We start from the raw sequence: 22,150 nt of genomic DNA on the forward strand, positions 1-22,150 counted from the left end.
TTCGTAATTCCCAGGGTCGCCTGACATTGGACAAAGTCCAGTGAAAATTGGTTTGGTCCAGTAAAGTTATATGCATTAGTGATGCCTGGGGACTAACCCTGTATATCATTCAAATCATCTTGGCATGACAAACCAGAATATATATGGTTTAGGGATGGGGATCTCGACCATTTACAAGATACTAGAACATTGAGGGTGGGGGGAACCCCTGGCGACTGACCCTAAACGTCATTCAAATGTTCGAGACATGACGAACAGGAATATATATGGTTTAGGGGTGGGGATCACGACCATTTACAAGATATTAGAACTTTCTAAAATGACAGGGGGTCGGGATGACCCCTGGGGACTAACCCTGTATATCATTCAAACCATCTTGGTATGACAAACCAGAATATATATGGTTTAGGGGTGGGGATCTTGACCATTTACAAGATATTAGAACTTTCTTAAATAGCAGGGGGTGGGGTGACCCCTAGGGACTAACCCTGTATCATTCAAACCATCTTTGCATGACAAACCAGAATATATATGGTTGAGGGGTGGGGATCTTGACCACTTACAAGATATTACAACTTTCTTTTAAGGCAGGGGATTGGGTAGACCCCTGGGGACTAGCCCTGTATTTCATTTAATGTGCTTTATCATGACAAACCAGAATGTATATGGTTTAGGGGTGGGGATCTCGACCATTTACAAGATATTTGAACTTTCTCAAATGGCAGGGGGTCGGGATGATCCCTGGGGACTAACCCTGTATATCATTCAAACCATCTTAGAATGACAAACCAGAATATATATGGTTAAGGGGTGGGGATCTTGACCACTTACAAGATATTAGAACTTTCTGAAATGGCAGGGGGTGGGGGTGACCCCTGGGGACTAACCCTGTATATCATTCAAACCATCTTTGCATGACAAACCAGAATATATATGGTTTATGGGTGGGGATCTTGACCACTTACAAGATATTAGAACTTTCTTAAATGGCAGGGGTGGGGGTGACCCCTGGAGACTAACCCTGTATTTCATTTGATGTGCTTTATCAATACCAACCAGAATGTATATGGTTTAGGGGTGGGGATCTCGGCCATTTACAAGATATTTGAACTTTCTCAAATGGCAGGGGGTCGGGATGACCCCTGGGGACTAACCCTGTATATCATTCAAACCATCTAAGCATGACAAACCAGAATATATATGGTTTAGGGGTGGGGATCTTGACCATTTACAAGTTATTAGAACTTTCTGAAATGGCTGGGGGTGTGGGTGACCCCTGGGGACTAACCCTGTATTTCATTTAATGTGCTTTATCATTTAGAATATTTTCAATTAAAAAGATTGTGTCTATCACAAACGGTTTTCAATTTATAATCATTTGAAAATTTAAAAAAATAAAATCCCATAGGGTTCTATAGTAAAACCCTCCTTTCTTATTGCCCCTCAGAGTACCCCTTTATAAACCCCATTGCACAAACAAAACCCTGATTGCACCACTAGACATGTTAGTCTAACATATTGTGAAACCCTAAGTTAATCTGACAAGTGGTTTTGGAGAACGGGTGCGGACAAGTTCAAATTTAAAAGTGGCGGAAGAAGAAGAAGAATAATAATAAGAACTGAGCAAAACCAATAAGTCTTCCCAAACTTCGTTTGGGAGACTTAATTATACCAGAGGGTCTGGATGGGGGTTCCTTAATTTCTGTATTCCTTAATTTTTTATGCCATTTTTGTCTATTCTTTATACTTTTTGCCCATTATTCTCTTTTCTTTATATTTTAGCACCCCATCATTCTCTATTATTTACTTTTTGTGTTCCATTTTTCTCTATTCTTTATATGTTTAGCCCTTTATTCTCTATTCTGTAAACCCTCATCCACACCCTCATACCACCACATCTTCTAATTTTTATACTTATAATCAACAACACATAAGTGTTTACATCTTTATTTTGTTCATACTGTAAACAGAAAAAAGAAACAAATATATCTATAATTAAATAAATAATTTCTTAGAACAATGCTGCAACCACTATTAAGTAACCTGCACTCGTTTTATTACTTTTATCACAGATGTCATGTCTTAAGATATGTCTCAAAGTACAGTGCTTGATTTGTGTTAACTTCCAACTTACACCATTCACCACTACACAACACACCACTCCCGAATTCACCATACACCATTCACCTTCCCCAATCGAATCATGCATGATATTGCACTCTTCAAATTACCAATGCATCAATTTATATACAGGGAAAGTGAAAATTTCAATATTTTTTTTAATTAAAAAACCTATAGTACTTATAACAAAGGTGTAAACCCAATACACCATACAACATTCTGTGTTACACAATTCACCATTCTTCACTTCATCATACACCATTCACCATAACACTACACACACTTTTTTGAAGTTTACACAATTTAAGGGCTGCAGTACATAAATTGTTAATACTCTTTAATTCATATAATTTTACATTACCAGATATCTCATTTGGCAGAGAGAACCACCAAAGCTTGGTGGTTCCTCCACTAATAAAAACTGACCGCCACTAAATAGCCAAAAGTGCTGATAGTGGCATAAAACACCAATCAATCAATTAATCAATTTCATTTTATTCCATTTAAGATATTCATCCTTTTGCTCAATGCACGTGAATTTCAAGTCTACCAAGTGCACTAATGACTTAAAATAAGGTCTTCTTTTACTAGATACAAGTAATTTGATAGAATGAAAATGGTTGGAATCAAGAGTATTAAGAATTTAATGTCTTACAGTGTGCAATTCATTATTGCTAATTTTTTTAAATAGAAATTGTTGCAAAATAATTTAAGATATTCCTGTATAAATTGTCATTTAATATTACAATCAAAATCAAAAGGCGAGGGATGCTCATTCTGTAGCATGTTTCTCAAGGAAGAGGTATAATAGCAGCCATTATTTGGCCACTAAAATTGCAAAAATTATAAAAATATACAAAACTTTCAAAATTATGTTTATTCTATTGATAAACACATTATAAATGAACAGGTTAATATGATCTTGACCCTTTAGAGCAGAAAGGTCATAAACATGTCAAATTGACATAGTTAACATTAAATGACATTTTTACACATAGTTTTCCACAAAATGGATATGAGCCCAAACTTTAACCAAAAAGAAACTTTACACATTGTTATTAACATCTTTGTAAAATACATCATGTAGCAAAATATGTTTTTGGGTAAAGTCTTTCTTTATATCAAAATTTTTTCATGACAAGATATCTAAATGAGGCTATTTTGACAGTAGCAGCAGTTTTGTATTTAATTAAAGATGTTTGAAGCCCTGATGCCAGAGCCTCTACCCTGATGCAAACATGTAAGACAAAATTCAAAAATACACTTACTGATGTCTGACAGACTAATGTCTTATCAGAGGGTCTGGATAGGGGGGTCCCTCAATTCTGTTTTCTTTAATTTTTTAAGCCATTTTTCTCTTTTTTTATATTTCTTACCCATTATTCTCTATTCTTTATTATTTTGGCCTATTTTTCTCTACTCTTTATTTATTTGGACCATCATTTTGGACAATCTTTACATCTTAAATAAACATTTTTTTAAATAAACTCATCATAGACACAAGGATTGAAATTTTGTATGCCAGACATGCATTTCATCCACAAAAAGCATTAACATTGAAATGAGGTTTTCTAATCCATAACATAGAAGCTACATTTTTGTACTTCAATCAGTGGCATTATTATCTAGTAGGCAAAACTAGTTACAATTTTCAAATCACTTCATAATTAAAACTGAATATAAAAGGATCACTTTACTTGATTAAAAGATGATAGAATTCTATAGTTTAACATGAACAAATATTAAGACGGTATTCCTTATAATTCTAAGTACATGTTGCACAATCATGACAATAAATAAATCAAGGCATATCACTTTCCACTGATGTCATAAAATTAAGACTTAATGTTTTGTGGATTGTTGTCCTATTAATTCTTTTTGCCATGTGGTTTTCTTTGACTTCCCAAATCTGATAACCCATGTAGTATCTTAAAGTCTTTACTACTAACAAGCAACCTCAAAAACATTTTTTCTCCTCAATTTTACAGCAATCTTGTTTATGTTACATACGGATTGTCTAGTTAGTAGTTATCATGGTTATCATGGTTATCATGGTTATCAATTTGAACATTAGTGTGTCAGAGATTTCTTAATTTCTGATGCAGCAGCAGAATTATTTTTAAACTTATCTTATTTACAAAGTTTCAATTTACATTTTTACATTCTGAGAAAGATAACTTGTGTTTTTTTTTGTTTTTTTGTTTTACTGTCCCTCACATCTTATTTATGAAACATGTGAAATACCAATTTACAAAATGATATACCTTTTTCTTTTCTGAGACATATAACCAAGGATTTGTATAGTGACACAAATCCTTGATATAACTGATTTTTTTATTAACTGCCCCTCGTTTGTTATAATACCCCCCTTTTAAAACATAAACCTTATCAATAAGTACAATACTGTTTCTACTCTAAAGTCCACATCTATTTATAGAACTATATCATGACAGGTACATAGAGAGATCACTTTAAGACAATGTCATGGGCGACTGTAAACTAGGTTCTTGTTCTAACACATCCACGTCTATTTATAGAACTATATCATGACGGGTACATAGAGAGATCACTGTAAGACAATGTCATGGGCGACTGTAAACTAAGTTCTTGTTCTAATGCATCCATGTCGATATTTAGATCTCCTGTGACATCCATCCAATCTGTTAACAAAGATGATGACAATGGTGAAGGCTCGGCTCTGCCTCTAAAAGTACAAATTTTCAATAGATTAGTGATTTCTATAAAGTATTACTAATTCCTGCATGGCTGAACTGCCAATCAAATTTTTGGCACTGAAAAAGAAATTTTCATAAATAATATACTAGATTAGATCAATTTTGACCAAGTTCATAATCTACACAATGCTACAGTTTCAGAGTTATGGCCCTTGAATCACTTAACTATACATTGTATAGCTACATTAATGTTTCTGTGCAATAAACAAACTTTAACTGAGTGAGTGACCAAAGTAAACAAACTTTAACTGAGTGAGTGACCAATGTAAACAAACTTTAACTGAGTGAGTGACCAAAGTAAACAAACTTTAACTGAGTGAGTGACCAATGTAAACAAACTTTAACTGAGTGAGTGACCAAAGTAAACAAACTTTAACTGAGTGAGTGACCAAAGTAAACAAACTTTAACTGAGTGAGTGACCAATGTAAACAAACTTTAACTGAGTGAGTGACCAAAGTAAACAAACTTTAACTGAGTGAGTGACCAATGTAAACTAACTTTAACTGACTGAGTGACCAATGTAAACAGACTTTAACTGACTAAGTGACCAAGGTCATGATGCTGTTAGATCAAATCATGATTATTGTTGTTTATATATTAATAATTTCAGTTATACAAATTCAGATTTTTAGGACATGATTAATTCAAATTTGACAATCTTTAATTCATGTAATAGTGACTGCATGATATTCACATTCACACATCAAAATAAAAATGCTTGATCTAAAAACTTACAATTCAGTGTCTTGTGAATCCATAATTAGTGAATCTAAATCCATTCCCATTCCTAATCCATAACCTGCCCCAGTACCTCTAGGGGTCAAGGCTAAAACTGGCGGACATGGATCCTCTACTTGGGATTTGGAGAACTGTTTTGATAAGACGGAAATGAGATCAGGTGGCATATTTGTATTGATTTGTAGAGCTGGCTGTTTGGATGGAATCGTTCTATCTCCAACAGGAAGCTGACTTGAAGGTAATGGCTGGGTAACTGTGGACGGCTGGTTTGATGCATAACCTTGAAAGGGTATGCTGGTGGATGAACTTGGTATAAATCCTGGTTGTGTTGTAAAAGATGATGGTAGACCGAAATCCTGTTGGAAACTTTGATTATGATTCATAAAACCTGAACTGATCCCTGAAAAAGATCCATCATTTAATTTTGTATTATTGACTTGGTCATAATTTTGAAAGTTTTGTTGTTGTGGAATATTAGTTGTTTCTTCAAAAGACTGGGCAAACTGATTTAACATTGATCCATCATACTGACACGATGTAAAATCAGAAAATTCTTGGTTAGATGATGAACGTCTTGATAGTTTATTCTGATGACTATGTTGGCTTTCATAAGGCTGAAAACTTCCAGTATCTTGGAAGGACTGGCCTCCTAAGAATGAGTCGGTATACGATGAGCTGAAAAAACTTGGTTGAATCTCTCTTGACGGTTGATTTGTGAAAGCTTCACTTGTTTGTTGACTAGAATAATTTTGTGAAGTGTTACCATGGTTACGCAGTTGTTCATGTGCTGGTGTTTGATTAGACATTTGTCCCTGAGATGTCATTTGATTAGAAAAATTGGTACTCAAATTTCCTTGACTGAGAGCAGTTGAGCTTATATCATTACTCTGACTAGTGAATTGAGCATTCTGATTATAATTCTGAAAATTTTGCATTCCTGTTGGTTGCGTATTATTAGAAACATTCGTAGCATGTAAATTTGTCTGACTGTGTTCACTACTGTCCGAGGTATTTAGGAAATTCTCTGGCGAGCCCTGAGACGTGTAACTTTCTGGAGACCCATTATTACTATAGTCCTTAGAAGGGGATCCTTGTGAATAAGGGGATCTCCTGTTAGTAAAATTATGACCAGGATTCTCTAATGTTTCACTAGAACTACTCGTATGAAGTTTATCTGAAGACCCATCAATATTTGCAAATGAAGTTGGTTCCTGCAATGGCATGTTTGTAATCCCTAGTGATTTCAAATCTTGCATGTTTATTGTGGAAAATCCTGGAACATTCTCATTTTTCTTTGTAGATTCAGACACATTTTTCTGCTGTAAATTAGACAACAAATTCTGCTTATTTTCCTGTCTATGTATTTGATAAACACACGAGTCACTTTCACGCCTTTCCGGTGGAATTTGAACTTTATCACTTTCATTTAAGTCAGATTGAACTGGTAAAGAACCTCTCTGACCAGATAGGTTTTGAATACCAAATGCATGCTGGGAGAAAGATTTCAGTCCAACAGATGTTGCATCAGTAGTCTGTTGCCCTTGGTTACTAGGCTCAGTTTGTTTTGGTATTGTGATAACCTGCTGTTGGATGTTAATAATTGTTATAGTTTGTTCGTTTCTGTTTTGGCTCTGAGTTGGGTCTGGTTTTGGTGCAATCTGTTGGACATTTTTTTGCATCTTTGCCCATCTCTCTAACATTTCCTTGTCTTCATTTGTCAACAATGAATGTACTTTTTCAATTCCTGAATTATATAGAAAAGATACATGTTATATTTGTTTTTCAAACAATGTTAGGCCATTCATTATAAAAACAATTTTCATAAAACATCTTTGAAAAAAAATAATAGAAAATAATCATGTCAAAATGGTTTATTTTTGGCTCTGAAAACACTGGGGGAGGGGGATGAGAACCTGATTCATTATGGCCTCAATGACTAAGCTAGGTCTTTTAGACATGGTAGTTGTGATTGTTTTTGTTCAATATTTTATAGGTTTTGTTTTTAAGAGGTCATTTACAGTTAACCTTAGGGTCTTTACTACTTGTGAAGACTCTTTACTGACCTGTCCATGCTCACTCTTCTCATAAAACACAACTTTTTTTATGAAATTAATGACTCCATGTTTCTTGTAAGATCTGTTAGAGTACATATAGAATCAAAGTCACTCCCCTTGTGTAATAGAATTCTCCATCCCTAGGCCTTACACACATATTCTTATGTTTAACCTTAGACAGATTAAAAGAACTTGTCAAAATTATTTTCTTATAAAAGATACAAATATCTTGTTTTAAGAAGGAACAAATCATATTTTATTAAAAATTCTTTCGGATTATAACAAAAAGTTATCTGAAACTGACATCATCAAAATACTTAAAAATTTTTGGACAACAAATTTTTACATTTAATATGTGCATAATTTCAAACAGAAAATCAGTATTCATTAGGGTGCTCTTCTTCTCACGGAGGCTGACTCCATGCAGGGGCTTCTTAAGAAGAAAAAAACAGAAGCTGGTCTTTCCTTTGACTTCATGTCCCTCTATGCAGATGATGTCTATCAGTGAATAATTCAAATGTTTGTGACTATATTGACTACACCTATCCTATAGATAGGTTTCAATATGACGTAATTTGAGTTTGAGTTATTTCCCTTGGCTGCCATTTTGGAGGTTTAAAATGGTTGATTTTCCTATAAATTGACTAACAAAATTTAAACATGCAGTCAGGCAAGTATGATAAATATCCTTACTAGATCGTAGTGAAGAATTGAGCTAGGCTAAAAGAAATTAAAATTGTTTTAGACCAGTTTAACTTGTGGTTAATTATAATAAATTTTAATCCAAAAACATTAGTTCTAAAGAAAAATATATTTCCCAAGCATAATTGTCAAATTTTTATCAAATAAGAACCTATATTTTGAATACTCCCTTTTTTCAATGCTTAAAATATTAGACAATTATGTGTGAAGGGAGGTAACTCACGATATTTTGGCTCCATCATACATCTGCAAGTCAAATTCATGAATAGTACAAAATACTTTAAATTCAGAAATTATTAGTGATGTTTTTATTATTGCGAAAAATGCGACAGAGTTATAATCGTAATAATTTAAAATTGCATTTTGAAATTTTTTATATGAATTAAACAGGATTTTTCTAAATATTGCAAAAATTAAAGTCGCATTTTAGTCTAACATGATAAAAATTGCAATAATAAACGCACACATTACTTTCTGAATTTACAGTAGGGAAAAACTTGTGTTATCACTTAACAGATATATTCATACTATGGTTGCCAAATTGAAAGGTCAACAGCTCTTTTAATTTTTTTTTCTTTTCCAAGCACATTTTGGAATCCTGATGCTGTCACCGTCTGCCAATTATGACAGAAATGAAAAATCAAGTCTATAGTATTATCATTTTTTAATTCCTTGAAACACTAGAATGATATCATTCTTGTGAAAAATTCCTTCTTTTTGTTTTGTATTTCTACATAAATTATGAAGTAAAACACAATATCATCTGCCTAAAACTTTGAATTCCAAAAAAAATTTAAAAAACATAGGAAAAGTTGTAATCTTTACTTGATAGTCAATTATTACAGCATCTAAATACCTTTGGGGCCTTTTTTCTTCTTCATTTTTTCCAATGATTTCTCTTTCTTCTTTCTCCTTTTTTCTTCTCTTTCTCTTTGTCTTTGAGCAGCTGTAATTGGCTTGTTTTTGTTGTTCTCTTCATTTAAAGATTCTAAAGTGTAAAAGTCAAATAGTTTTAGAAAATCTGACATACATAAAGTGTAAAATTCAAATAGTTTAAGAAAATCTAGCATACATTTTTAGTCCAATGGTATAAACACTTGTCTTTCTGTTGAAAGTTTGATCTTGAGACATTTTTTTCAATAGACACTTGTCTTTCTGTGGAAGGTTTGATCTTAAGACATTTTTTTCTAGAACACTCGTCTGTCTAGATCTGTTGAAGGTTTGATCTAAAGACATTTTTTTCTACAGACACTTGTCCTGCTGTTGAAGGTTTGATCTTAAGACACTTTTTTTCTATAGCACTCATCTGTCTAGATCTGTTAAAGGTTTGATCTTAAGACATTTTTTTCTATAGACATTTTTTTAATTTTTTTTATATCTATTTTGGTAGTGGTCTCATTGATGTTATACTTCAAATCTAAATTTTTTTCACATTAATATTATTTCATTTTGCAGATGAATTATACTGACATACCTTGTCTTTGTTTTCGCAGATTAGCATTCATCAAGGCTGCTTTTATTAATTCTTTTGTGTTGGAGGAAACAGTATGACCTTCTTGACCCTTGACCTCAGGTTTTGTAGCTTCTTTCACTTTCTGTAAATCAACTGTATGAATAGTTTCCTTCTTGGAGTTTTCAACTTTTGCACTATGCATTTCTACATCAGCTAATGACCTTGGTACTAGATTGCCTACTTCAACTTTGACCTTGCTTGATTCAGGTACAACCTGTTCTGTGGTAACCGTCGCCTTGGATACAGAAGGTTCCTTTGGGGCTGGACGAAGAAATGCATTGAATGTTTTAGGCTGGTGGTATTCCATACTCTCTGTATAAATCATATCTCTTAACTGTTCTAAATTTAATTGCTGTAAAAAAAATATTCTGTGGATTCAGATATTGACTTTGTATAAACCATAGGTATCATATCATTGGGTCGTAAATTAGTGTTTTTTATCACTCAAAATAAGCCAAAATCACTCTATTGTTTTACTCAACTATGTCAACACTGGTCAGCAAGAAAAATTATTGAACAAAAATTTGTGTATGTTCTTAAAATTATTCAAGTTTGTCAGGTCCTCACAAAAGTATGTGGTTTACTCAATGCAATCCTTTTTACTGTTTAATCTGATAGCCATCAGGTTTAACCGAGATATGAAAAATTGTGCTAAACATCATCAAACAAACAAATACCTTGCAAATTAAAGTAAAAGCTGTAATCGTGGTAATTTTTTGTTTTTTTTTTATTGGTCCATGTGTGCACAATTGTACCCATTTATCATTTTTAGATTTTTTTTGAAAACATCCAAATTTCAAATAAGATGGGCAATATATAAGGGTAATGTAATGCAACATGTATGAGATGTACAAACCTGATTTTCAAAATCAAAGTTAAATGCTGGAACACATACAGGTTCATCATCAGGGTCATGGTATTTTGACAAATAATGATGTTTTAAAGCCTCCTCCACAGTAATTCTCTCACCAGGGTGCAGCACTAATATACGACTCAGTAAGTTTATTGCTTTACGACTTGCTTTTGGAAACAGAGTTGTCCATGCAATTCCTTCTCTTTTACCAAGTTCTAAAATGAAGAACCAATATTTTACATACTGTGTAATTCATTATTATTCATGAAGTACTAATCATTCATGGTTTTTGTGGGTATAGGTAAAGCAAGAATTCAAATGTTCAACAAAGTAAGCATTTTCTATCGGCTTGAATGGATACTTTGGCAATACAGAAAAGTAATCCTCTTTCAGCAAAAATATGTACCCACGAAAAATTAAATAAAACTACAGATCAGTGTGTAAATCACACAATTGTCATAATGGTATTTTGGTGTATTGTAATCATTTCTCGCCAAACTAGCTTTTTGGGTCATGTGGGTGTGGGGGATCAAATAGTAGTATGCTAAAAGTGAAGAATTTTACATTTGAATAAAAATGTGGAATTATCCATGTAAAAAGTCCAACAACTCAGGAATGACAAAAATCGTCAAATTTGAAAAGGGAGCTTTCTTCCATTAATTCTATTAAACATGTTAAATTATGTATTAAAATTTCATGAGAAGTGGTAAAAGCAAATTTGTATTGAAATGTTTAGGGACAAACAGACTAAGGTATACCATGAAGTGTTCTGTGGCTAACAAAAAATGGGGAAGCACCAGAAATTAATTCAAATGTATACTTGAGATACATGATATAAGTGTTCTTTTGTGTACATTGTGAAGAGTGCAATCATTGGTGTAACTTACGCTTTACAAAGTTTTTGATTAGATCTGAGTTACATAAATCCATGACGGCTTGCGATGGGGATCCTAATACACCAATAATATATCTTATCTGCTGTATATAATCTTTTCCTGAAATAGACGATAACACACTAATACTGAATACATTTTTTTGTATTTCAAAAAAATATTTCACAAAAACATATACTTTCTTTTCTCAAACATTATAGATTTCTCACTACAAATTAAAATGCATTACACTTAAGGTTATTTGAATGTTATTGAGTCAGTCAGGGGTACTACTTGTACAAGTAATTTTTATTTACTTGAAGAAGTAATATTAATATACTTATATAAGTAAATTTGTAGGATACTTATTCAAGTGTATTTTGTTTACTTGTATAGGTAAATAATTTTTTGGCTTAGTTATGTCCCTTTATAGCTATATATAGATATTCAGATTTTTTTACTTATATAAGTAAAAAAGTCATCCTTTCTTCTTTTCTTGAATTCTTAGGACTTCTTTGCTCTAATAGAATTTTGAATTGTCTGTCCTTTGCAGATGTCTTTACTAATCATGTAAGTGTAATTTCATGGACAATGAAAATCTCATTTGTCTGTTATCTTCAGAACACTGCTCATTTACAAGCCCCCAAGGGGCAATTTTTGAAGGCCTTGCGCAAATTAATACTTAAGATCTATGCGCAATCAGTTTCTTTGTTGAATTAAAGAGATGAAACATTGAACTCTAATAAAAAACTATGAGCTAACCAGGGAAAAATCATAAAGGCATGTTTTTACATCTCAAAAGTTGAGAATTTTTGTGGGATCATAAAATAATTTACTTATACAAGTAAATTTTTAAGAATATTAAGGGGAGATTATTCAAACATTATAATTAACTTATAAAAGTATATTTTTTTTACTTCTTCAAGTAAATAAAGATTACTTGTACAAGTAGTACCCCTGATTGTGAGTGGATAATTCAGTGTGTTTAGTGAATCACACTGAAACTTGCCACAAAATTCCACAAAGAAAGAAATCACATTTGCTTGTTTCTCTAATCAGGTACAGTTTTTGGGGTAATGTATAATCAACTACACATGACAAAAAAAAACTCCAAAGTATGAAAACTTACAAGCAAAAAATCTCCAAGACAATGCAAGAGAAGTAGTGTTAACAGTGTTAAGGACAGACAATCTGACAGATGAAGACTTTTACTTAGTCTATCATGTCTATCTGTCACATATTGCAGTGGAGATGAATTAGATAAAATATTTATTCACAATATGTCTGTCATCATGGTCATGTATAAATAATCATGGTTATTTAAAACTGAACAAATATTACACATTAGTCTATTGTGAATTTATTTTTTTGCAAAATTTTTATTCATATTTTGTATTACCATGATTACCAGTATACCATGCTGTTATCTTTTTTGCATGTACCCTATCCTTCTTTCATCCATATTTTTATCAGATAAAACAAAAGAATATTTTTCTAAATCTTACGAGTCTTGGTGACTGAGTGGGGTAAGTTGTTAAAATACTGTAACACTACCCTGCAAACACTGAGGTTGTGAGTTGAAACCTTCACCTGACAGGTGCAGTAAACTCCAATCTTAATTGACAAGGATTGTCAGTCTTCCTGTCAAAATTCATGGTTTTCTACAAGCAATTGAGGCACTCCAGCTTCCACCATCAGTAAAAAACTGACCGCCCACGAAAAAACCAACAGTGCTAAAAGCAGAGTTAAACACCAAAAATCAATCAAATTCTTTCAATTTCTTATCCTAACTATACCTGGGAAAAGATGTTTCCTTCCCAGCATTTCTGCAAATATACACCCAACAGACCACATATCTACTCCCGATGAATACTCCACCATGGACAACATGATCTCTGGTGCTCGGTACCATCGAGTAGCCACATACTGTGTCATGTAATGGTTAGGTTCTTCTGGGTTCGACAATAAACCTCTGGCCATTCCTGGAATAGCAATAAACATGTACATGTCCTAAGAATTCATTATTATTCATTGGATACCAATATTTGTGATTTATGTGGGTACAGGTGAACCACAATTTCAAATGTTCAATGAATTACAAATTTTCTATAGGGTTTGTATGCACAAATTGGCAAACCTACGAATCAAATATCCACAAAAATGCAAACTTTCCTCAATCCACGAAAATTGATAGCAACAAAAAGAAATGAATCCATAGTACATGTAGTATGTGATCAGTTCAAGAGTTTAAGAGGATTAAATGTTTTGAAAATAAACCTCTGAAACATTTTATGATGACTATATTCTTCTGCAAGATACATTTTTACATGTATGAAAAACATGCTGTCAAATAATCAATTTTGAGGATTGACCTTTCAAAAACCATGTGACCTGCGTGACCTGATTTATACAAACATGACAAAAAGAAAAGCACAAGCATACATGTACATCATGAACATGTGATTGTTGAATAATATAAGCTATATCATGTATACTGTGTCTTGTCATGATTGTGTTAGAAATCAAAGCTCTTGTCATACCTTGAATAATATATACAAAAATATTATATAGTTTTGCATGTCTCTCTGTTTACTTTCCAAAAATTCAATTTTCCTATTCTTCTTTAAATGTAGCATGTTTATAATCATGATAATGTATAAGCATTACAGAATTTGTCACTGTTGTTAAGATTTTGGCTTATTCATCTTGTGTCTTTTTACATGTTTAACTGTTAACACAAACAAGAGTTAAGAATGTATTTCTTAAAGACAATATCTTTTGAAATCTGTTTAATTAAAAAACAACTTGATTTAAATGAGAAATTTAAAGTCATATGCATACATCATGAATATGGTTTAAATGTAAAACCTCAATATCTTGATTTATACAAATTTCAGTTTTCTTGTCAGGCTTGTACATGTGGTCTATTTAACAGACATTCATTGCTATTGGTTGCTGTCTGTGTTATACTAGTTCTTAGTTTATTGTAATGAGCATATATCAGAATGTTGGTTTTCTCTTTCAATTAGTTTCACATTTTTTCATGTGGTCTTATGGTGACCTACAGTGGTATATATTTTTGTCCTTTGGGTCGGAGGTGGATAGTTATTGTAATTTGCAATCATACCTAGCTCCATATTTTTATACAGAGTTCAAATAAACCATCATAGTGTTTTAGTGTTATGTACAATGTAGCACTCACATGACTCATGTAATATTTGATTTATATTGAATAAACTTACCAAAATCTCCAATCTTCAATTGACAGTCTTCATTTACCAATAAATTACTGGGTTTTAAGTCCCTATGTATAACTTTTGCAGAATGAATATATTTTAATCCTCGTAACAACTGATATAAAAAGTAACGGACATGTTCTTCTGTTAATTCTTGTTTAGAATAAATTATTCTATGCAGATCACTTTCCATTAAGTCTAACACAATATAAATATCCATAAATTCTGTCACAGAACCTTTAGGTTTAAGAATATCTCGAATTGAAATAATATTATCATGTTTAAAATGTTTTAATATCTTTATTTCTCTGTATGTTCTTGTAGCAATTTTTTCAAATTCAAATGCTTTATGGATTTTTTTAATAGCAACACGATCCTGGGATTTTTTATGAATGGCAGAGCAAACGACTCCATATGCCCCAATACCAATATTTTCAACAGCAGTATAATCACTTCCATCAAGGTCAAATTTTACTTCATATGATCTCTTTTTTAACTCCGCTAGTCTATTCAGGAAGTCTTTAGATTTCTCTGACCCATTGCCTGCCATCTTTATAACGGGATCCTTGTATTTCTTTACCTGAAGCGATAAATACTGTAGTACATATGCAGTGTTGTCAATACTGCCATTACTGCACCATGTACATTTTTGTACATGTTGTACATTGTATTATATTTGAACATTTCTCACTAATTTAAAATTTGCCATAACAGTCAATCATGCAGGTTAATACTTTTACAAGTCATACAAAAATTAGGAGATGTGGTATGATTGCCAACATGGTGGATGTAAGCAATTATAGGCAACCTTACGGCCTTCAACAATGAGAAAAACCCATACAGTATAGTCGGCTATAAGAGGCCCGACATGAAAAATATGAAACAATTCAATTGAGAAAACTAACATCCTAATTTATAACAAACAATTTACGAAAAACAAATATTACAGACATGAACCAACAACTACCACTGAACTACAGGCTCCTGAATAGGGACAAGCACATATAGAATGTGGCAAGGTTAAACATGTTTGAAGGCGCCAACCCTCCCTTTACCTGGGACAGTGGTGTAACAGCATAACACAAGAACAAACGAAAAAACATATACATGTATGAGAAACAATTATGAGATACAAGCCATGTTTATTTACTTGATGTACAAAATGTAGATGTAAGTAAAATTTACTTGTATAAAGTAAATTTGTAAAATTCTTATCTTATTTTCAAGGTTTGAATAATCTCCCCTTTATTTTCTCCAAAAAAATACTCATACATGTAGTTTTTTTTACAACCCCTTTAAATTTCTCAAGTCTTGGGAGGTAAAAACATGCTTTAACAATATTTTTCTGGTTTGCTATTAAATTACATTTTTACATCTTATATTATCTCAAAAACTAAACAAAGAAAGCCCATTCAGCCATTTAGGACCTCCAAAAAATATATATATGAATTTCGAAATCCCGAATTTAAATCGTTATCACGAATTGAAGAATTTGTTATAACAGAATAAATTCTTCTAAAACGAATTTCCGGAATTAGTTATAGCAGTTTTTATAATTGGTTCTTACGAATTAAATTTGTTAAACTCAATTTTTTGCAATTCCTGATAACGGATTAAAATCGTAATAACGAATTTTATAAATTGTGATAACGAATTATATAAATTGTTATAAAGGAAATAGTAATCACATTTTTTTTATAATTCGTGATAACCGATTAAAATTATAGTTATAACGGATTAAATTCATTATCACAAATTTGTAGAAATAGTTATCACGAATTTAATCCGTTAACACGAATTATACAATTTGTTATTACGATTTTTAAACTGTAATCACGAATTACAAAAATCTGTGATAACGAATTTAACCAGTAATCATGAATAACAAAAAAACCTGTCATAATAAATTACACACATTCGTGAGAACGAATTTAATCCATGATAACTAATTATACAATTTCATGAATTTGTTATAACAATTTTAATCTGTTATCACGAATTACAAATAAATGTGATAACGATTTTAATCCATTATTACAAATTACAAAAACTGTTATAACTAATTCCATAAATTCATTATACTGCATTTAATCTGTGATACAAAATACAAATATTTTATTGGCACAAACGAATTATGAATGATAACGAATTCTACGAGATTCACTTGTTGTCAAGTATTATGTTGCGAGTTACGAAAGTCGAGTTGCGAGTTATGAAGGTCGAGATGCAAGTTAAGAAGGTCAAGTTGCGAGTTACGAAGGTCGAGTTGCGAGTTACGAAGGTCGAGTTGTGAGTTACGAAAGTCGAGTTGCGAGTTACAAATTTAGAATTGCGTGAAAATGGGGAAAACTATTTAAATTTTTTGGTGTACCTGTTTAACATTTTTGAATGATGTTTGCTCATAGAATTGTATACAGTATTGTTGATTCTTTTTGTTGTTTGGACTTCATCTGAGTCTCGTGTAAAAAAAAATGAATGGATTGCTTACATAATCACTACGTAAAGTAAGTATGGTTATTTTCTGAAGAAACAGATTGCCTTTTGAAATACAGAGGACGGCTTGTAGTTTAATTATTATTAAATTTCATAGCTAGAACCGTCATATTAAACATAAAGGGAGATAGCAACTAAACTATAGAACATATATGTAAAAGACCCCTTCTGCAGATTTCGTTAAGAGTGGGCTCTTTGGGGCAGTATTTGTTAGGGACCCCAAAATTTATCCTTTGGCAGTGACACTCAAAATTGTAGACGTTTAAGTTATATTTGGCTACAGGTGAAGGGTGAAGGTTGAGCGCTCATAAAACCTGTTTAATCCCGCCGCATTTTTGCGTCTGTCCTAAGTCAGGAACCTCTAGCCTTTGTTGGTCTTGTATATTTTTTTAATTTTGGTTCATCTATATGTTTTGGAGCATAGAATGGCGTCCATTTTCTTGATCTAGTGTACATTGTGTTTCGGGGCCTGCTAGGGGCTGCCTCAGGGTGTGGGATTTCTCGCTGTGTTGAAGACCCATTGGTGGCCTTGGGTTGACTTGTATATTTTGGTTGGGTTGTTGTCTCTTTGACACATTCCCCGTTTCCATTCTTTATTCTATACATGTAGCTGTCAAAGATACTTTTGTAAAAGAGACAAAAGACACAGTTTTGGAATATGTAACTTCTTTCTAAATAAATGGTGAATGTGTCCATGGGACACAGATGATGCCCCCGCTTGCATATCATATAAAGTTATAAAGGGACATAACTGAAGAACCGTTTGTAAAGGGGCATAACTCTAGAACAGTAAAAGTGACACCACCAAAATTCAAACTTGATCTGTGTTTTGTGGTAATAAGCATTGTGTATAAGTTTCATAACATTTGGTTGAGACTAACTTAAGTTAGAGAACAGAAAAGAATCAAAGCACTGTAAGCCCTGTAGGCAGTTAACCAAAAACCAAGGCAAACATAATTATGAAAACTGTGGGAGTGTTGCTTCAATTTTTTTTTAAGATTTGAAAGAACAAACATTAAACATTCGTATATTGTACATTTATGTTCATTAAATGAATTGATTATTAAGGCAAATTAATCAATATTTCATCAAGGTTTTCAAAAACAACTCATATATCAATGTAAATGACCCCCATCTTCACCACCAAGTGCATGATGTTACTCCATACCAAGTTTGGAATAAAATGACAGGTGATTATAAAACAGTTGGTCAAACATTCTCAGGCTTTACACTGCTTGAAAGATTTATATGTTTTCTTTAAAATGAGCCATAAATGAAAATTATTATAGGCCCAGAAATAATTTAATAAATAATTAAAGAAAATTCAATTAACCTTGACTCATTTTTTTATAAAATTTTATAATAAACAAGAAATAATTGTAACAGGATGCCGTTACGAAGTCTCCCAAACAAAGCCCCCATAATTCATCATTCCCATGGTCTCCTGACATTGGGCAAAGTCCAGTTCATATTGGTTTGGTCTAGTAAAGTGATATGCATATGTGACACCTAGGAGATTGACCCTGTATGTCATTCAAATCTTTTTGAAATGATGAACAGGAATAAATATGGTTTAGGTGTGGGTATCTTGACCGTTTACAACATATCCAGAAATCAACGCCACTTTGCTTTTTTGAATATTACACTAAAGAAATCGGATACGGGTCACGGAAATTATATTGAAATGATAGGGAATTTAGAAAAAATGTCTGTTTTAACTTTGATTTAAGTGATAGACAGGTTGCCGGGGCAGAAAATAAATATACACAACTATATACACCATTTAAACGAAATATAATGACTGGCGTTGCAAAAATCAAGGTTCCTGAGCTATTTTAAAAATCGAAGCGAGAGGCTTTTAACATTGCAGTATAAAATACAGGCTAAAATGGCTGAAACGTCAAATTTGCAAACTTCGTGTTGAAAATTGGCTAACAAGGTCATTAGAAATACAGGTTGCCGGGGTGAAACTTGAAACTTGAATGTCCAAAGAATAAGCAAGTCCAAACCTTGTATGTGTAGTCGTTGAACTCTAGGTTCCCACGTAAAGTTTAAATGCCTCTATTTCAAGAAGAATAAACTCACAAAACACGAAAAATTCACTAAATTCGCGTTCATTGTTTTGATTTTGACCGCCTGACAACTTTACGGAAATATCAGAGTGATTAGGTAGCAATAAACAGTTAGGAAAAAATATTAAAATTTACCATCATAAATTTTACCATCCCCTTTTCATTGCTTTCTTGCAAATAAAGCTTACTGTTTGTGTCATATATGTGCATATGTATGTAATCAGAATCTTCCATAGATTTTATATCCAGTAGTTAAAATGGTAAAATATAATTTCTTTTTGGTGTATCCATGGCAACAATCTGCATTTATTTGTTATAAAATATTGCAAAAAGGGGGGAAAAGATGTCACATATTTCCCCAAAATTTGGCCAGAAGTAGAATTTCAATCGCTTGGAGTAGTACCTTTCCTGAAACTATTTACATATATCTATCAAGAAATCCAATAAAAACCATATGTCTTTCATCTCATTTTTTTATTTTATGATACCAGAGACTATACCAAATTTTACATTTCTACTTTTTAAAGATAACAGTAAAATAGCGATGTCAAACACCTGTTTTAAAGGTAAAATTTATACTGGAAAAGGTTATACTTTTATTTAGCACAGAAAGATTAATCTGACTATTTATTTATCAGCTAACTGGCCACTTCTATTATGTAACTGAAGTCTCGATGTATACCTGACTAATCAAGAAGGTTGTTAAATCCCGGCACGTGCAACGTGATGCATCCAATTATCAGTCGGATGAGTTTAAAACACCTGTGGAGTGTTGTCACTTGTCACTTCACTTTCAAAATATCGATAATAAATATTTTACACAGTTATAATTTTCACACATAGCGGAATGCATTGCGGCAATGATGAAAGCATGGCGGTCGAAATTTATGCGTAGCGGTACCACAATGCTTGAATAGCCTAGGGAAAACACTGGATACAGACTCAAGGTAACTATTTTTAGTAATATATATGGAGTCAATATCATCATGATCATTTTAAAAATAGTAACGTCGAGTCAATATGGCAAAATAGTGAAAAATTACAAAATATATATTGGGAAACACATGACCAAATAAACCTATGAGAAACAAGAAAAATCAAACAATATGTAATATATATATATATATAATTCTTAAGAAATTTAAAGAGAACATAGAAGATTTCTTTTTGTGAGGAACATCCCAAGAAATAAAGACTATGAGAGATAAGTGTGAGTACGGTTGCGGGTACTGTGACTAGAGATGCATGCAACAACCTGATCATATGATACCTTACTAAGTTACTGACTGTCCTTACCTGACAAACACTAACAGAAGCGGCATACTCGAAACAATTGTTTGCTACATATCATTCAAATCAAATCATTTGCTTAAAACGTTATTACATGAGGGATTGATTGTTGTATTGTGCAAGTTCTTTTAAAATCATCCCAAATGAGCCCTACCAATGAAAATTAGACTTTTAAAGGATTTGTTATGTTGCTATTTATAGAGTGGTAGATCTAAAGACCATAAATACTCGATGTATACCTGACTAATCAAGAAGGTTGTTAAATCCCGGCACGCGCAACGTGATGCATCCAATTATCAGTCGGATGAGTTTAAAACACCTGTGGAGTGTTGTCACTTGTCACTTCACTTTCAAAATATCGATAATAAATATTTTACACAGTTATAATTTTCACACATAGCGGAATGCATTGCGGCAATTATGAAAGCATGGCGGTCGAAATTTATGCGTAGCGGTACCACAATGCTTGAATAGCCTAGGGAAAACACTGGATACAGACTCAACGTAACTATTTTTAGTAATATATATGGAGTCAATATCATCATGATCATTTTAAAAATAGTAACGTCGAGTCAATATGGCAAAATAGTGAAAAATTACAACATATATATTGGGAAACACATGACCAAATAAACCTATGAGAAACAAGAAAAATCAAACAATATGTAATATATATATATATATAATTCTTAAGAAATTTAAAGAGAACATAATATTTTTGTAACTCGCAACTGGACTTTCGAAACTTGCAACTTGACTTTCCTAACTTGCAACTCGATTTTTGTAACTCGCAACTTGCAACTCGACTATAGGAAACCCTCGAATTCCACAATTCATGATAAAGATTTTAAATCGCGATATCGAATTAAAATTATATTTTTGGAAGGTCCTAAATGGGCTTCCGCAGATTTCTTTTTGTGAGGAACATTCCAAGAAATAAAGACTATGAGAGATAAGTGTGAGTACGGTTGCGGGTACTGTGACTAGAGATGCATGCAACAACCTGATCATATGATACCTTACTAAGTTACTGACTGTCCTTACCTGACAAACACTAACAGAAGCGGCATACTCGAAACAATTGTTTGCTACATATCATTCAAATCAAATCATTCGCTTAAAACGTTATTACATGAGGGATTGATTGTTGTATTGTGCAAGTTCTTTTAAAATCATCCCAAATGAGCCCTACCAATGAAAATTAGACTTTTAAAGGATTTGTTATGTTGCTATTTATAGAGTGGTAGATCTAAAGACCATAAATACATCTTGATTGGATTTTTTGTTTTTTTATTTTTTTTTTAATCTGTCGTAAACATAGATCTAACGAGCTAATTAAGTGATGCAAATTATTATCAATTAAGATTCCACCTAGTATACATATGAATATCATCTTTTACCGTTATCTATAAAATATATTCTTTGTGGTAGTTCACTAAACTTATACTTTTCTTGTTTTCACAAAGAAGA

General features: G+C 32.4%; 1 protein-coding gene across 2 annotated transcripts; it reads right to left on the reverse strand.

Moving 5' to 3' along the window:
- Positions 1 to 1,931: 1,931 nt before the first annotated feature.
- On the reverse strand, positions 1,932 to 21,913 carry LOC127711745 (mitogen-activated protein kinase 7-like). 2 transcript variants are annotated; one of them, XM_052217855.1, is made up of 9 exons: positions 21,725 to 21,913; positions 14,832 to 15,405; positions 13,386 to 13,571; positions 11,605 to 11,712; positions 10,721 to 10,932; positions 9,826 to 10,216; positions 9,208 to 9,339; positions 5,593 to 7,339; positions 1,932 to 4,825 (listed from the first exon to the last, which is right to left on the reverse strand). In XM_052217855.1, the coding sequence occupies exons 2-9, from the start codon at positions 15,373 to 15,375 to the stop codon at positions 4,666 to 4,668; spliced, it is 3,480 nt and encodes a 1,159-aa protein (XP_052073815.1). In that variant the 5' UTR covers positions 15,376 to 15,405; positions 21,725 to 21,913; the 3' UTR covers positions 1,932 to 4,665. The 2 variants fall into 2 exon arrangements, with proteins under 2 accessions (XP_052073815.1, XP_052073816.1); XM_052217856.1 differs by lacking the exon at positions 21,725 to 21,913 and adding an exon at positions 20,687 to 20,754.
- Between the last annotated feature and the right edge of the window lie 237 nt (positions 21,914 to 22,150).

This window comes from Mytilus californianus, unplaced genomic scaffold (genome assembly GCF_021869535.1).
Source record: "Mytilus californianus isolate M0D057914Y unplaced genomic scaffold, xbMytCali1.0.p SCAF_8, whole genome shotgun sequence".
NCBI lineage: Eukaryota > Metazoa > Mollusca > Bivalvia > Mytilida > Mytilidae > Mytilus > Mytilus californianus.

Bases quoted from the DNA above. Each gene is read 5' to 3' on its own strand.
- LOC127711745 (XM_052217855.1), bottom strand. From the start codon at position 15,375: ATGGCAGGCAATGGGTCAGAGAAATCTAAAGACTTCCTGAATAGACTA. The intron at 10,933-11,604 runs GTAAGTTACACC...TCTTCATTTTAG, and splicing joins AATCAAAAACTTTGTAAAGC to AACTTGGTAAAAGAGAAGGA. The intron at 7,340-9,207 runs GTATTTAGATGC...TATATAATTCAG, and splicing joins GAAGAAAAAAGGCCCCAAAG to GAATTGAAAAAGTACATTCA.